The sequence below is a fragment of the Heteronotia binoei genome, chromosome 1, assembly GCF_032191835.1.
Source record: "Heteronotia binoei isolate CCM8104 ecotype False Entrance Well chromosome 1, APGP_CSIRO_Hbin_v1, whole genome shotgun sequence".
Lineage (NCBI taxonomy): Eukaryota > Metazoa > Chordata > Lepidosauria > Squamata > Gekkonidae > Heteronotia > Heteronotia binoei.
Window position 1 is genome coordinate 141,125,024 of NC_083223.1, and position 12,206 is coordinate 141,137,229.

The following is a 12,206-nucleotide window of genomic DNA, read 5'->3' on the forward strand; positions in this document are numbered from 1 at the left end:
TGAAGTATTGAGTTCAGTTGGAAGACTTCTGGATGAGCTCACTGTATTGGACATGGTGCATCTTAGAGAAGCATTTAAAGGGACTGCATCCCTTTACATTCTTCTTTCTCCATTGGAGACAATGGAGGATGTGGGCCCACAGAATTATACTCCTGGTCCAATCTTTTTTAAACTTTGGGGGAGGGTTTCAGGAGCAGCTATGCTGCAAATTTGGTGCCTCTACCTCAAAAAAACAGCCTCCCCAGATTGATTCTCTGTTATAGCCTATGAGGAATGGTACCCATAGGCTATAATTTAGGAGCCAAGGGTGGGGGTGGGAATCAGTGATCCCAACTATTTCCCGAATCCCTGCACCATACCAATATTGTGATTCAGGAATATCATAGAATATAGACTCCATAAACCTGAACCTGAAAAATACCAATTTTTTTTTTCTTGCATACCCCTATCTAGGAATTTCTTCCTGAATTTTTTTTAGTCTAAATTTTTCCAAATCTGTTCCCTGCTTCTTCTTTTTTTGGTTTTTTTTTGTGGGGGGGGCTTGATCATCCCATTGTCTCTAGCTAAACCTATTAGCATTTCTTTTGTTTTTATAATTTTTATTGATGTTAACTACAAAACGAAGCAGCACAAGCATATACACTAAAGAGAGGAAGGGGTGTATACAGAGTGGGAAAAACAGAAACCAAGAAGAATACAAATATATCAGTTATAATTCTACCTCCAAATAAAATACCCAATTCTTTCTACCTGCAAGTATAAAGTTCTCCATATATTTTACCATCTTTGTCTTTCATTATAAAAATTTTACTAGATTATTACTTGAAATATGTCTAAACAATTCTTCTTCATCATATATAAGTATAAAAAAGTCAGAACAGTCTCAACACAAAACTGGCTGAGCTTAACCATATTGAAAGCACAGACTAACTTGTAAGTTTAACAATATCATCATTAAAATAAGCATATAAAATTCATATCTTTATCCTTAACAAGCTAAAAAAATACAACATAGTAACTTATCTATCTCAGTAAAAACAGTTTCTCCAAACAAGCGTACTAAAAGCAGATCTGCCAGATTACAAAGTAATTGTGCTGTCTGCCTTTTTAACAATTGATCCAAATTAACTATTTATTTATATAACATTTTGAAGACCCTTCTTCCTTAAAAGTCTGCTCAAAATTTTCCATCCTTTAACTCTTATATCCCTATTGTTCTAGGAAAAGCAACTTAATATAACCCAGAAATCTCACTTGACCTTTAAAAATCATATATCAATTCTTATTGAGAGTTCCATATCCACCTACTCACAGACAGAGAGAGTGACAATTCAGAAACCCTTCTTCCTAAAAAATTCTATATCCAAATTTATGGCTAAAATGCACATCCTCTCTCCTTAATACAATCTAAAACAAATATCTTTTTCCTTAACAAGCTAAAAATAGAACACAATAATTTATCTAATTATAGACAATTTCTTCAGACAAACATACTAAAAACAGATCTACCAAATTACAAAATAATTGTGCAGCCTACCTTCTTAACAATTGATCCAAATCAACTATTTATTTATATAACATTTTTGTAAGACTTTTCCATCTTTAAAATCTCACTTACCTTTTTAAAATCGCATATCAGTTCTTAGTAAAAAAAAAAAAGTATCTAATTGCCCACAGTGGAAACAACAATTCAAAAATCTTTCTTCCTCAAAGATTTCCACATCTTAGTTTTACTGCTTAATTCAACCATATTCAAAATACAGACTAGCTTGTTTAACAATATCATCATTATAATAAGCATAAAAAACCAATATCTTTATCTATTAAAAGCAAATTTACCAGATTACAAAATAAGTATGTTGTTTGCCTTCTTAAAAATTAATCTAAATTAACTATTTTTACATATTCTTTTCAAAACTTTTCAGTGCTTTAGCTTTTATGTCCATGTTACTCTAGGAAAAACAACTTATTATAGCCCAAAAGTCTCACTTAGCCTTTTAAAATCACATATCAGTTCTTATTAAAAATTCCATATCTGACTATTCACAGAGAGAGAGCTAGTTCAAAAACCCTTCTTCCTGAAAAATTTCCACATCAAGATACACCTTTCTCCTTAATGCAGTCATCCCTCTCAGTAAAAGTAGTAAGAATTCCACAGCCTTTGTTCCTCTCGAGATAACTTCAATCAGTCTCCGTTTCCGATCTTTCTTTTTAAGTGTGCCATAGGGTTCCATTTTGGTTTTCTTTTGTTCGTTTCCCAGCGGATCACTCTCCCTTTTCACTTCCACAGATGTCACCAGGTTCTCTTTAATACTCTGCTCGTATATATTTGAGATTTCACTAGCTTTCAGCACAAAAGCTCCCATTTGTTTCTTAATCAACTCAGTCAATGAACCAAGATCCTGCTTCAGAGAATTTATACTGCTCAAAATGTCTTTTGTATAAAAGATTTTGCTTGGCAAAGCCATTTTTCTGTCAACAAACTCAGTCTATTAATCCAAGTTGACAAGTAGCTCAGAGACCCAGATTTCCGAATCTCCTTCAACTGAGATTGAGTGTTAGCATTTCAATTTCAATCAAACGACAAAGAGAAATCTCTAAAATATATCTCATTTTTCTTCAGACCATATTGCAACCAAATAATAGCCTCTTTAACAGATATCCAATTATAGTCCGGGTCAATTTAAGTATGTCTTCAGATTAATTCAGATTATTTCCAATGTTTAAAACGTTCTTTAACTTTTCGAAGCCTCATTCACAGGGAAAGGAGAGCTACAATCAACCTCTTTCTCTTCCTTTGAACTGCTGTTTGTTGTTATGTAAAACGACCCAGTGGTATTAAAGGCACACTTACTTGCCACGTAGAATTGTCATGCTTGAGGTAGAGAAGTGATAGATCAGAAGCGTTTGGGCGTTCACCTCTTTCTGCTGTATTGACTGTCATGACGGGGGGAGCTTCGGGGCATACAGGAAGAACAAGAACAGCCGCCGCTGCACCCCTGACTTGCTGTAAGAGTCCCATGCCAAAAGAAGACCCCTTCAAGGTCTTTTTGGGGGGTGTCACATCTGTGGCACCCCTCCACCAGCCTGACTCTGAGGGGCCACAGGCATGACAACCTGCGAACCCTGCTAAGCTCAAGGCGACATAACCCGGATCTTCTATTAGCATTTCTTAAAAAGTGGCTGAAGTGAGGGTGGAATAATAATAATAATATTTTATTTTTATATCCCGCCCTCCCCGCCGGGGCGGGCTCAGGGCGGCTGACAGACATGGGAATCCCATGAATCATAAAACAACATAAACAATTTTAAATATCAGTTACAGTAAAAATTATTTAAAAGTTAAATATATAATAAAATAGGTGCTAAATGCTGTAGTCGTGATATCCACAAGATGACTAGTTGTCCATTCATCAAATTAGTCGGGTTCCATCTCAAAGGCCAGCTGAAAGAGACATGTTTTGCAAGCCCTGCGGAATTGGTTCAAGTCCCGCAGGGCTCGCACCATCTCCGGAAGGTCGTTCCACCAGCGAGGGGCTATCACCGAGAAGGCCTGCTCCCTAGTGGCCCTCAGCCTGGCTTCTCTTGGCCCAGGGATTGTCAGTAAGTTCTGTGAGCTGGATCTCAGTGCTCTCTGGGGCACATATGGGGAGAGGCGGTCCTTTAGGTAGGCAGGTCCTCGGCCATATAGGGCTTTAAAGGTGATAACCAGCACCTTATAGCGAACACGGTAGACAACCGGCAGCCAATGTAGATCCCGCAGCCCAGGCCGTGCAGTTTCCCACCGTGGTAGTCCCTCCAGCAGCCTGGCCGCCACGTTCTGGACTACCTGAAGCCTCCGTGTTCGGTATAAGGGCAGCCCCATGTAGAGGGCATTGCAGTAGTCTAATCTCGAAGTGACCGTTGCGTGGATAACAGTTGCTAGGTCGGTGCGTTCCAGGAAGGGGGCCAACTGCCTCGCTCTCCTAAGATGAAAGAAGGCGGATCTAGCAGTGGCAGCTACTTGGGCCTCCATTGATAAAGAGGATTCCAGTAGCACTCCCAGGCTCTTGACTTTGCGCACTGGTACCAGTGGCGCACCGTCAAAGGCCGGTAAGGTGATCTCCCCTCCCGGCCCGCCGCGGCCCACGCAAAGGACCTCAGTCTTCGCCGGATTCAGCTTCAGCCCGCTCAGCCTGAGCCAGTCAGCCATGGCTTGTAATGCCCGGTCCAAGTTTGTTGGGACATCACCAGTCCGGCCGTCCATCAGTAGATAGAGCTGGGTGTCATCTGCGTATTGATGACAGCCCAGCCCATACCTCCGTGCAATCTGGGCAAGGGGGCGCATAAAGATGTTAAACAACATCGGGGAGAGAACTGCTCCCTGAGGCACTCCACAATGAAGTGGGTGCCTCTGCGACAGCTCCCCCCCGATTGCCACCCTTTGTCCCCGACCGTCAAGGAAGGAGGAGAGCCACTGTAAGGCTAGCCCCCGAATTCCTGCGTCGGCGAGGCGGCGGGTCAGCAGCTGATGGTCGACCATATCGAACGCAGCCGATAGGTCTAGCAACAGCAATACCGCCGAGCCGCCTCGATCCAGTTGTCGTCGGAGGTCATCCATGAGGGCGACCAGGACTGTTTCCGTCCCATGACCCGGGCGGAAGCCGGACTGGCATGGATCTAAGACGGAAGCGTCCTCCAGAAATTCCTGTAACTGCATCGCCACTGCCCTCTCGATAATCTTGCCCAAAAAGGGCAGATTTGAGACCGGCCGGTAGTGTGCCAATTCGGCCGGGTCTGATGACGGTTTTTTCAAGAGAGGGCGGACCAATGCCTCTTTCAGGGGTGTTGGAAAAACACCTTCTGAAAGGGATCGATTTATAATATCCCGTATAGGATATCTTAATTCCTCCTGGCAGGCCTTGATTAGCCAGGAGGGGCATGGGTCCAGGTCACAAGTCGTGGATCGTGCAGTGCCAAGAATTCTGTCGACTTCCTCCAAGCTGAGCGGGTCGAAGCAATCCAGAGTTAAATCCGAAGACACGCATTGGGCTTCGAGTCCACTTACTGCCTCTAAATTGGCGGGGCAGTCCTGGCGGAGCGATTGGACCTTATCCGCAAAGTATTTCGCAAAGGCCTCGCAGCCTATCTCCAATTCCTTAGCTTTTGAATTGCCTTGAGGCAATGTAGTCAGGTTCCGAATTATTCTAAATAATTGGGCTGGGCGCGAATTTGCAGATGCAATCTTAGCCGCAAAGTATGTTTTCTTTGCGGCCTTGATTGCCATCTCATAGGACTTCATAAACTTCCTATAGGATGTTCTAATCGCCTCGTCACGGGTACGCTGCCATTGCCTCTCTAGCCGTCTAAGGCCTTGTTTCAGCTGGCGTAATTCCAGGGTGTACCACGGAGCCAGCTTAGTCCGAGGTCGCAGAGGGCGCCGAGGTGCGATCTCCTCAATGGCCCTAGAGAGCCGGCTATTCCAAGTCTCAATCAGGCCATCGAGGGAGTCGCCAGAGGGCCAGGGATCCCGCAGAGCCATCTGGAACCGTTCCGGGTCCATTTGGCTCCGCGGGCGAGCCATAATCGGCTCTTCGCCTAAACAGGTTTGGGGGGGCATACTTACATGGGCCTTGAGAGCGAAGTGATCCGACCATGGCACTACCTCTGCAGTTATATCGCTCACTGTAATCCCGGCCGCGAAGATCAGGTCTAACATGTGTCCTGCCTGGTGAGTGGGGGTTACAACAAATTGAGAGAGTCCCAGTGTCGCCATGGAAGACACTAGGTCCGTCGCCTGACTGGAGGACGGGTCATCAGCATGGACGTTGAAGTCACCCAGGATTATCAGCCTTGGGTGCTCCAGCGCCCAGCCTGTCGCCGCCTCGAGCAGGGACGGTAAGGCGTTGGCCGGTGCGTTAGGCGTACGGTACACCAGCCAAATCGCCAACCCCTCTCCATCCCCCCACGCCAGACCGGCACATTCAATGCCCTCAATCTTTGGGGCCGGGAGCGCCCTGAAGGAGTAAGCCTCCCGTGCAAATAATGCCACTCCTCCCCCCCGCCCGCTAGTCCGCGATTGGTGGAAGACCGAGTAACCTGGGGGAGCGGCTTGCGAGAGGGCTACTGTATCACCCTCCCGGGTCCAGGTCTCAGTCACGCAAGCCAGGTCCATATTCTGCTCGAGCATGAACTCTCGGAGAATTGAGGTCTTATTGTTAATGGACCTGGCGTTGCATAGCACCAATGACGGAGGCGGGTTACACCTGGCCCTACTACCTGTCACCCTTGGGATGGGCCGCAGATTGGAGGAGGGCCGAGCACCAACTTGTCTCTGTCCTCCTCCCTTATAATATCTGCTCCCACCGCCATACCTCCCCCTCCCCAGGAGCACTGGAATCCCTGAGCCGGCCATTCCTCGCCGGTAGCAGCTGGAATAAAATCACAAACAAAGCTGGTATCTAGTTGCTCCCTCTTCTCACTCCGTCTAACTAGACCCTAATTCCAATCAACCCAAAAAGCCCCCCCCAATTCCTTATATATATTTGATAATAAATTAGTTCCAATAGCAATTAATAAATTAGTTCCAGTAACAATTAATTTACTCCATCAATTTGCTAAAATTTGTATAATCCAGTTCAAATATATAATAATAAATCAATGAGCTAATTAGTAATGAATCAATTTTAAACTAGTAAATTCCGGAGTGGGGTTAGCAATTATTAAAGTGCGGTGAGAGTGCAGTCTTTGGAGCGCTCCTTGCAGGGTAGCAGCCACCAATGAGGTATAATGGGGTGTTGCCTATAGAGCTACAGTCAGCACGGAGCAAGTAAAGTGCACAGAGTAAATAAAGTGCATAGTGCGGAGTCCAGAACTAAGTCTCAGTAGTTTGCCCAGGAGGGTCTTGTGAGTGCGCCAGGTAGTTCCGAGAGGCTGCAGGCTGGAACAGCAGGGGTGTTGGGGTTTTTTTGGCCAAGAGAGCAAAATATTTTAAAACTCAGAGTGAAAAATGTGTTTCTTCACAGGATGCATGAAGGCATCAGTTTCAAAAGATTTTATCTTTTGTTTGGCTTTAGATAGGTGAAGTGGAAAATATGAATAATCTGTGAAATACAGATACCTGTTTCAGAATTTTAGGAGTTTGTTGTTTCCACCCTGAAAATTAAGAGAGAATGTGTTTCTCTACATCAAGAAAATACCTTGAGGTCATAATGACTGCATTCAGGTTTTACATGAAACTGTCAGTAAGAAAAAATGTGCATAAACATGACTTGTGCAAGACTTGCATTAGAGGGCCTTGCTTCTTCTCTCCACCTCTTTTTATGCAAAGAATCATGGCCATATTTATTTATATAGTCATACCGTTTTTCTTACCAATGGTGACCCAAAGCAGCTTGCAGCATTGTCCTTCCTCAACCTCCACTCTATCTTTACAGCTCTATGAGGGGTAGAGTAGGATGAGAGTTCCAACCCAAGGTGACCCACTGGGCTGCCATAGCAGAAGGGGATCTGAACCTGGGTCTTTCAGATTCTTATCCAACACACTAACTACTAAACCACACTGGGATTCTGGGTGTGTGTCCATTTTTCTTTAATCACAGTTAATTGTGATGTCTGAATGCAATCTAAGGCTGTTTTATTTCTAAAGCCTCAAATTTGAGTGATCAAAAAATAAGTAACCATGCAATAATAAGAAACTATATAATATTTAAATACAAAAAAGTGTAGTAATTGACTAACAGTAGTAAGTGCTAATAAACAGCACAAATTATCTATCTGAAATAAAAGAATCTTAAGAGAATAAATTCAATAATACAAAGTATCCAAAAAGTACATAAGTACATATATAAGTACAAAATATCCATAGGAATTTGCTTTACATATTGTTTTACTTAACTTTGAAAATAACTTCTGTCTTCACATACAAACATTGCTTCATTGAGAGCCAGTTTGGTGTAGTGGTTAAGTGTGCGGACTCTTATCTGGGGGAACTGGGTTTGATTCCCTACTCCTCCACTTGCACCTGCTGGAATGGCCTTGGGTTAGCTATAGCTCTGGCAGAGGTTGTCCTTGAAAGGGCAGCTGCTGTGAGAGCCCTCTCCAGCCCCACCCACCTTACAGGGTGTCTGTTGTGGGGAAGGTGGTGGGAAGATATAGGAGATTGTAAGCCACTCTGAGTCTCTGATTCAGAGAGAAAGGCGGGGTATAAATCTGCAATTCTTCTTCAAGCAGGGAAAGATGAAGTGACTTTACAATTTTTTATTTTTGTAATTTGTATCTGCTCAGCAAAACTATATTGTAAAATCTTCTTCCAGTTCACTGAAGAAAGTGATCGAAATGAGATAGCCATTTCCAAGGATTTCTCATGTAATTTTTTTGGACATTCCACACTCACTTGATGGTTGAAGACTGCATTCTGGACTTTCCTTGTTTTTTTGGGATGCTTTATACTTATTGAATTGATTCTCTTAGATTCTTTTATTGTAGTGCTTATTAGCACTTACAACTGATAGTGAGTATGCTTTTTTGTTTTAAAATATTTAATTATTTAGTATCTTATTACAGTAGGGTTACTTTTTAAAAATCTTTGATATTGTCAAAATTCAGGCGGGGTGGGTTTGCTCATGACAACTTTTTTTGCCCAAAGCCTCCTGTTATCCCCAGAGTCCTACTGATACTGATTTCTACCAAGTATCTCAGCCTTTTCCCATCTCTTCCAACCCTATCAAAAAAAACCCCACATCAGACTTGTACAAGTAGAGCAGAGTATCCAAACTGAGCAAAATTATTTATATTACTTGGAACTTTAAAGCTAATGTATGTTGTTTTTACATGAATGTTCATTAGAAGATATATTCACACTGTTTAGATTTGACTTCTAAGGGTGGGGGGAAGCTGAAATCCAAAGACTAGCAGACCTAGCTGCTCACACTTCCAAAATCTGCATGCCAAATGGTAGTGTAGGACAGCTATTTACCAAGGGCTTGAACAAGAAAACAGGGTTTCTCTGGCAGACATCATTGGAAAGTATAGAATTTTGTACAGTAATGTTTACCCAGATCTCTAGACCAAGTCATAAGACATCCTTTAAATCAGCTGGTTTGGGATAGTAGCTAGCTTTAATGAGGACTAGTGTATTGAAGACTATAGCATTTTTGTTGTTTGCATCTTGAGTTTAATAATTTCCTGTCCAAGGCCATGACCGCAATTTTTACTAACAGCACCTGTAGGAAATAGTTTCTCGTATTCCTCACATCCAAAGAACTCTCCTGGGTTGGATACAAAAGCATCCATGTATAAAAGGCATCTCTGCCTCAAAGAAGGGCTGATTAGTTTGTGCTAGAGCGCTGCACCAGAAATGTGAAACTAAATCCAAATTCTGCTTGCATTAGAAGCAAACCAGCACAACTGTAGAATCTACCATTAGCATGTCATGAACTGTTGTGCAAACTCATTTACACAAAAATTTGCAAGACAGAAGCAGTGGCTATTTTATACTTCTGCATATGCTCTTTTTGATCTAATCCATCATATCTTGTTTTCTTTGTGCTCTTCATGGCTTTTTTGAAATCTGCATGTCTGATAAGACACTACAGATTTCTGCATTAGAAAGAATCATCCCAATACCAGTACTTGCCCCAAACCACAGGTCAGTTCCAAAGTCACCTTCTGCAAAATCTCCTACAGAGCAATCCTAATTAGTTACACATCCTTCTAAGCCCACTGAAGTCAATGGGTTTAGGAAGGTATTTTTGGGATTTCAGTGTTGCTTCTATACAGCTCAATTTGTTGTCTTGCTAGTGAACATGCACTGTTAGTTTTGCTTCTCAAAATTTTAGCACTGTTACACTTGAGGTACAATAACACAGCCACTTCTGTTGTGAAGCTCCTGTTTAAATGAATGGGATTAGTAAGGAAAACACCTTGATACATTTGCCTTCAGGAGGTTTTTGAGCATGGACTTTCATTTTGATGTAACACAGAAAGGAGAATGTTGAAAATAAAGATTTCAATTAAGAAATGAAAGAGTAAATTAGCAGCAATTCTTTCTCAGGATTGTCTTCTCCTGCCAAAGACAGCATGGGAGAAGGCAAAGGATATATATATTATTTAGAGTGTGATGGGTTGAACCACACCATGTAAAAAGTAACAGCTTGCTTAATTTTACAAAGGGCCTTTTGTGCATGATATTGCACAAGATCTACTTTAAGATCTTGCTGATTTTTCACTTCTGATCAGTGTTGTCTAGAAAATTCAAAAATGCTATTTGATGCAGTCACCATTACAATCCAACAGCGAGATATTTGATTAAAGGTCAGGGGAGAAGTGTTGCTGATATCTATACTGCTATTTTTTGTGTAAGTGGAAATGTAGATGGGATGCAGTTAAGTTGGCTTAAGAGCTCAGCTGCTTGCAATGAATCTTGTGTTTCCACTTCCACAAGAGCTCTTGCAGCACAAGCAGAAATGCTCAATCGGATCCAGCCCAATATGTGTACCAAGTTTCCCGCTGTGTTAGTTTTTACAACAGAAACATTATTCTTCTGTCTTCAGGTATAAATGATGGTGCTGCAGCTGTAATTCTCATGAAAAAAGTAGAAGCACTAAGACGAGGTCTTACACCTTTGGCACATATTGTGTCTTGGGCGCAAGCAGGTGTAGACCCTTCTGTAATGGGAATGGGACCTGTCCCAGCCATAAAGAAAGCGGTAAGTGTCACAGCAGGAATACGTTGATTTCTTTAGAGTAACTATTTGACCTTGAAAACAAAACTATTACAAATAGGCAGTATGTTCTTACTCTTACAACCCAGAGTCAAAAATGACTGGTGCTTGCACAGGGGACCTTTCCTTTTTTCCTTTTCTTACTCTTCGCTAATGGAACTTGGTGCCAAAAAAATCACCGTTAGACTGGACATCTACCACTCCATCTAAAAACACTCTAATAACAGAAACATAGCATTTAATATGCATTGGAAGGTTCATGGCCCAATTCTGTGAATGCTTACTTAGATGTAAATCCGAGTTTAATGGCACTTACTCCTGTGTCAGTTGAGTTGCAACCTTATGTCTAAAGGACATTGGATGCTGAAGTTCTATAACTGGAACTTCGGATGTTATCTTTGCCTAAAAACAGCTATACTGAGGCAACTGTGTTGGGTTAAGGGATTATCTTCCTCCATAACTTTATAAAAATAGCCCCAGGAGCTTGTGCTTCAAGCTATAGTAGGGGGAAAGTGCCTCTTCCCCATCTGTAGCTTAAAATATCCCACACACGTGAGAAAAACGCCTCTGCCATGGTTCCAATCCATAGTGGCTCCTTCCATGTCTTTGTAGGGCCAAACAGAATTTAGCATGCTGTTGTTTGGTCTTAATTCATACAGCAGCTATCTACACTACCACATAATTTGAACTGTGTCTGGAATCCTTCAGCCTTCACTGTCGCCATTCTTAAAGACAAAGCAATTTTACTTTTAGCAATTAACAATTCTAATGGTATTTTGTCTTCTAGGTTGAAAAAGCAGGGTGGACAATGGACCAAGTGGACTTGTTTGAAATTAATGAGGCCTTTGCTTCACTAGGTGTAGCAATAACAAGGGAGCTAAAATTGAACCCTGAAAAGGTATGTATGGTAATGAAAACTCAACAGAGATACTAGAATCTACCAAGCTTAAGGGATATTTTTGTAGTGTTTGCCCAGGAGTCCAAATAAGTTTTTACATACTAATTTTTTTAAAAAAGCACTTTCCCCAAGCTCTTTATTGTAACCTAAGAAAGAACAGTGTCCTGAAAATGAAGAGAGGGTAGAAGATGATGATGATATTGGATTTATATCCCGCCCTCCACTCCGAAGAGTTTCAGAGCGGCTCACAATCTCCTTTGCCTTCCTCCCCCACAACAGACACCCTGTGAGGTGGGTGGGGCTGGAGAGGGCTCTCACAGCAGCTGCCGTTTCAAGGACAACCTCTGCCAGAGCTATGGCTGACCCAAGGCCATGCTAGCAGGTGCAAGTGGAGGAGTGGGGAATCAAACCCGGTTCTCCCAGATAAGAGTCCGCACACTTAACCACTACACCAAACTGGCTCTCTAGAAGGAAGGACAGAAGTGAAAACAGCTCAATGCCTGGAGTAAATAGCAGATAGAAAGATCTTCAGGTAAAACATCATAGTCTATGATGTGTTATGCATAGTCTTAGAGAAAGCTGACAATATATGCTTTCAAATCAAAA

The 12,206-nt window shown here is 42.2% G+C and overlaps 1 protein-coding gene across 1 annotated transcript in view; it reads left to right on the top strand.

The window, feature by feature from the left end:
- The window catches only part of LOC132573876 (acetyl-CoA acetyltransferase, cytosolic-like), a 31,535-nt gene that overhangs the window by 18,160 nt on the left and 1,169 nt on the right, over positions 1-12,206 (top strand). The window contains exons 7-8 of the mRNA XM_060241792.1: positions 10,533-10,687; positions 11,490-11,600. Of these exons, the coding sequence (XP_060097775.1) occupies positions 10,533-10,687; positions 11,490-11,600 (266 nt within the window). The remainder of the gene's footprint in view (positions 1-10,532; positions 10,688-11,489; positions 11,601-12,206) is intronic.